General features: G+C 34.8%; 1 protein-coding gene across 4 annotated transcripts in view; it reads right to left on the bottom strand.

Moving 5' to 3' along the window:
* Positions 1 to 2633: 2633 nt before the first annotated feature.
* LOC135201490 (striatin-like) overlaps positions 2634 to 6000 on the bottom strand; it is a 131787-nt gene continuing 128420 nt past the window's right edge. For all 4 annotated transcript variants that reach the window (XM_064230472.1, XM_064230480.1, XM_064230488.1 and 1 more), the window contains one exon: positions 2634 to 4607. In XM_064230472.1, coding sequence (XP_064086542.1) covers positions 4438 to 4607 — 170 coding nt within the window. In that variant the 3' untranslated portion in view covers positions 2634 to 4437. The remainder of the gene's footprint in view (positions 4608 to 6000) is intronic.

Below are 6000 nucleotides of genomic sequence, written 5' to 3'. Positions count from 1 at the left end.
CTGTAGGATGTCAACATCTTACTAGTGATTTTTTATGTGTCAAAGATTCTAAAATATGGGTCATTTAATACACCCATTTACATATATACATGAATGACCATACAAGGCTAAAAATAAACATTTGTACATAATACGATATATACATATGACCTCTTGCTTGCTTATTAGAATTCTTTCAAGACAGTAGCAATAGTTTACAACTGTCTATTTTTGTTTCAATATTTACACGTTGGTCAAGGGAGACACACACATCCACTGAGGGGAATCCGAAAGTGTTTTAAAACGAAAAAGTTCCATACTGTACAATGAAACAAAAATACTCGTGATCTACCTACAAACCAGATTCTGTATAATGTGAGAGATGGTTTTATATAAATTCAGTGCAATACATTACAAAAATACTTTTCTGAAAAATATGATTTACATATTTGTAAATGTGTCCAATGAAATCACCTACAGAGGCAAGAGTAATAAGCATGACGAAAACTGCAATGATAGTACCTCAGTCTCATACTATTCCACTGGCAGCAAGATCACCAGAGAACCATTATTATTATGGGTGTGCTTTTGTAGAAGAATGTGTAGTACTTCAAAATGTACGAAACAGCTCAATGGAAGAGGTAGTTTCTGCAAGTTCTCCAAAAGATCTCTTAGGTAAAATTTATATGATCTACACTTTCATCCAAAAACCTATATGTTTGTGATGATAGAAAGCACTTAAAGTTCTTAGACAAAGCCACCATCGATTCTTGAACTATGAATGGCTACTACAAATTGTGTGTATAACGTACTGGTACTTTCTTTGAATTAAAATTAATAACATAATTAAAATAATCTATTTTACGCTATATAGTTTGATTTTTGTTCTAATAAACAATCTTTAAAAAAATTAGTCTCTACCACATAAATACTTAAAAGGTTTGCCTGAAATCAAAGATTTTAATGACACAAAAAGAGAGAGAGAGAGAGAGAGAGAGAGAGAGAAGAGAGAGACGAGAGAGAGGAGAGAGAGAGAGAGAGAGAGAGAGAGAGTGTTGGCACCATATAATTACATAAAAGACAGGAGGCCAAAAGATTTTAATAGCGAGCATATTTACTTAAAACCGTCATAATCAGCCAGTCTAATTTGTCATTCAAATTCCACGATGTTATTTTTTCTTAAAAGCAACAGAAAGGGCAAAAGCATTAATAAATCTTTGCCAATGCATTTCTAGTTCACAATTCTCATGTTAACCACACCCCCCCCCCCCCCACAAAAAAAAAGAAACTAAATTAGCAGAAATCAATGCTTTCTGTCAATAGAGAAACCAGGCCCTAACATATTTCTGATACCCTACCACAAGGTTGCAACTTGTATAGTTAACTGTTACTGTAATATGAGTAAATTCAAGTGATGAGAAAATTTTCTAAGAGTAATTCTAAGCCCAAGTACTGAGATGACAACTTAATGATCTAATTAACATACCCCAGTAGTTAGCTTTGATTTAGTTTACCCATATTAAATTCCAAAGCTTCCAAATTCTCAAGTTGGTAGAAGCCTCTATTTAATCAAACATTAAAATATTGGTTAAAAGCAGGCAATGAATACTTACAACACTTCAGATTCATACAATTCCTCAACTCAGACAAAAATCTCATGCAACAAGCAACCAGCACTACCAAACATACTGGCTAATCATCTTCCTATTGGAAAATGGATAAAAACCATTACCAATACAAGCGTAAAAGATATTAGTAATCAGATGAATATTTTTATCTATAATTACATAGTAATATTACTGACAATAATCCTAAAACAGCATTAAAACGATTTTGCTTTATACACATACATTTTAGGGCATATAAACTAAGCAAAATCAGTAAATAAATACTTTGAATTTAAATAAATGGGTTAGGTATCACACTGATCTGGAGTTTATACAGGTTAATAGCCAATTAATTCATAATCTTTTCAAAAATGTTCTACAGCCTCTGAAACTTACCTTTGGAATATTTTGGCTTTTGAATCCTTTCTTCCTTTTAAAACTTTACACAATTTTTCATGAATCACAAAACAATCAACTCAATGACTAATCCTATTCCTACCATAAAAATACTTGAAGTTGACTACTCATTAATGTGAAAGGCCTCTCAAATGTTGATAAAAACATAGGCGAACACTGCATAACCTTGTGAGATCCAGATATATAACTCATATCTAGTAAATCAATGAAACACTGCAGCTTAAAAGGATGTACCTATATAGAAACAACTACTGCAAAAAAACACCAGTGAGCAACCAAAGACAACAACAGGTATCTCTCTAAACACATTCAGCTTTTATAGTAAACACCAGAATGAAATGGGGCCAGGGTCAATTATGTCAGTGATTGACATAAAAAATTTAGAAGTGAACTGTTGAAATTCCATCCCTAACAAATTTGCAAGTACATTTTCATTACATAAAATAAGCTGGAACTACACAGGGCTATTTTTAATCCTGCTTCCTCCCCTTTTGTTGCACAGATGTTTTGCATTATCCATCTTGCCCCCAAAAGAATTTGCAATGTGCAGCTGTGTTGAATCTGATATCATCACACAAAATGAAAGTAATGCGTATAAAGACTGCAAGGAGGGTAGTAGATTTAGCCAAATTTTGGTTGGAAAATAATGTATTTGTTTAAAATAAGGTTTCTAAAATATCCACAATGTAATACATAGGTGATTTCAAATTCCTTTCAGCTTGTTAGCTACATTTCATAGCCTGAGTGTGTGACAAAGCTGGCAAAGCTTCAATACACATCATCTAGATCTATCACTTTTCAAAAATCAAGCAACCTGCACTCTACAGCATGAGATTACGTCAGTCTAAACTACCTTTATGGAATTCCCTACTTTGCTAATTTGTTTACCTATTTCACATCCTTCTTGAAAAGGAGAGTAAAGCCCAGAGTCTAGAGTGATGATTATCAAAGACCTTTGAAACTTTTAACACACTCACATGAAAGCAATTTGGTTTGGTGTTATCGACTACTACTCAGTGGATTAATTACAAGAAAATTGAACAGAACTTGATTGCTTGAGGATACAATAATAAACCATTTCAAAAATGGATAGGGGGAAAAACCTCAAGGCTATGTCCTGATCAACAGGACACCTTAACTCAACAGGGACACTTAGCCATTCTGATTGGTTTCAGGATAATATGGGAGTAAAATATTATAATGATGGTAGTACATAGTACAAAGGGCTTCATTACCCTCTGTGAACTCTGCTTTAATTCGTTACTCTCATATAATTTCAATTTTTCCTTTCAAACACTAGAATTATTTTCCATACAATATTTGGTATATACATATGGCTACTAAGATGAGCAAGAAGTAAATTGTCATATTTACAGATAAATATAAAGAATGTAAACCATCCCATGATTGGAGTCTGTGTGCAAGCCAGACAGGGAAACTCCATGTTAACCCTTTTTAAAGACTAGTCGAGCATTGTATTGGCCTGATTAAGACAGCCACCCAGCAATCATTGTTATCTCGGCTGGTATTAAGGAGGCCCCAAGCACTTTCAGAGTCAGTTGTCACATTCCCATAGCTTCTGCAATGCGATGGCAATGCAAGGAGTCCACAGCGCATTTTCTATCACTTATCTTCTTGCATCACTGAGGAAATGGTATTATACCACAAACCACAGTAACTTACCACCAACTCTACTGCTGGGATTTTTTCTAATGGGGGCAGGTGATTTCACCACCATTGAGGATTTACAAAATCCCTTGTCTGTGAAACCTGTAGCCAAAAAGATTCTTGGGTGGAATAGGCTACAGGTGGAGTATTATGGCTTGAGCTGATTCCCGGATACCAACCCTCCACTGATCATCAATATATACAAAAATATTTCTGGGATACTAAAGCGCCAAATGTTTTTTCCTCCTCCATCAACAATTGCAATAATGTTTATTGTTTACATGAGTATGTAAAACATGACACTACAAACCATCTACCTGAGTGTTCTTTGAATACATCATACTCAGAATTTGGTTCTTGTTATCAGTATGTGATTATGAAGTATCCTATAAATATATATATATATATCCATTTTACATTTATCACTTGAAAACTTTGGTAGGAGGGATGTTCAAAATCCCTGTGCTATGGAGAAATTTGATGATAAAAAAAGGGCACTTTCCTTGGATTCTGTTCCCAATTTTGATACAGTATTTTCCTGACAATGTAGTCTAAACAGAATCTAATGTAAAATTAATTCCGAATGGATTATGCCTATTCTTTCTCAGTGTCATCACTGTTATATGCATGTCTCATTCTCCTCGATTTGTGCCTTAAGCACTCGGAGAATCAAGTAACCCAGGAATCTGCTCCACCATTTTTTTTATATTTTTAAGCTTCATAAGGGTTGGATTTTAGGACAGTGCCAAGTGTGTTGTGTCTGTAATCAAACAAACACTTTGGCAAGGGCATCAGCTCCTGCACTGGCAATAAACGGCTTGCTAGGATGGAAAGCCACATCAAATATGCTCTCGTCAAACTTCTTTCGATGGGCTGTGATTTCCTGGACACACTGCTTACTATCTAGCTGCCATAAACGAATACTGCAGTCATGGCCTGCAAAATAAAAATAAAAAAATTACAGTAAATTGAAAAATCTGAAAAAGGGTAAAATGTGAACAACATACTATTCCGTGGCTTCCAGTAAAATTATATTCTGAATAACTATTACTTTTGGAAATCTTTTGTATCATGACAAACTTTAATTACTTAAAATGAACTTCAGTATTCATTAAACCAGAACTTTTGAAAACCTAAAATAGTACCTTCACTTTCCATGGAAACACACAAACCTTAAGAACCCTATTTCCATGTATCTAGGGGATATTTAAAATTCCTAATACAAATCATACCAATATCCGAAAATGTTATCTATTCAATTGAGGCTGGACAATACTTTAGCATATTAGGTATAACAGACTTTGCCAAACATTTTATAAGGATACCAGGGATATCATTTACTTTCTGTCTTCTAAGATTTACGAACAGGCCTGAAAATATATTGCCAAATGGTTCTCTTTTCCACTACACTGCTTCTTGAAGCATGCAAGCAAAAATATCATTATTAATTTTCACTTTTTAACCAGTTTTTCCAGTAAAACGGAACCTTTATGCTGGCTTAACCAAACTTCTCAACAGTAAAATAAAGTGTCTAAGACCATAAATTAAACAATTTATTTACTAATAATTACCATTTTCATGTGAGTAACTTACAAAGTTATTACACAGCTATAGTTTCTAACTCACACAGCAGCCTTTTTAAAAAGTCACAGTAGCACTTCAATTGTTTTGTGTAGGTGGCTAGCCATGCACACTACCAGGGAACAGTAGGAACAACCAAGCAGGAGAGCTCAGTTCATTTCTGCTGGCTCTCAACTAAACAGCAGGTGTACGCAGCAGCTTTTTCATCGGTTTATTGGTTGCTCTTTCCGGAAATTCAGAGGTATTATAATTTTTTGTGTATCCAAGCTTTGTTAGCGTTCAGTCAGATTTCTTCAAATTTCTAGCTTTTTGTCCTAGATATGTCTGATTCTAGGTCATCCAGTATTTGCTACTATAGCGAAGGTTGTGTGACAAGACTTACCAAATTATGTTATGATTCACGTATACCATTTGTGATAAGTGTAGGAGACAAGAGTGTAATAGGAGCAAAACTGTGGGAAGAGAGGAAATAGATAAGCTTGAAAGGGATGGGAAGAGGAAGGCTGTCTCTAACCCCAAAAGTAGAACTTTAGTTGGCTTAGATTCTATGCCTACACCTAGGTCTGTTATAGTCTTACATTTCTTTCTTCCCTGATTCCTGCCTTTTCTCCTATTACCAGTCCTCCTACTATTGTACCACCTACTCCTGTGCCTTGCTCCCAAGCTTCTAAACCTGATGCCATTGCCATTGTCAACAAGGTTTGACCAGAAAATGAACCTGATAGTGAACACTGTGGCAGAATTAGGG

The sequence above is a fragment of the Macrobrachium nipponense genome, chromosome 23, assembly GCF_015104395.2.
Source record: "Macrobrachium nipponense isolate FS-2020 chromosome 23, ASM1510439v2, whole genome shotgun sequence".
In the NCBI taxonomy this organism is placed as follows: Eukaryota; Metazoa; Arthropoda; class Malacostraca; order Decapoda; family Palaemonidae; genus Macrobrachium; species Macrobrachium nipponense.
The sequence above is the reverse complement of the archived record's forward strand: the minus strand, read 5'-3'. Positions and strand labels throughout refer to the sequence as shown.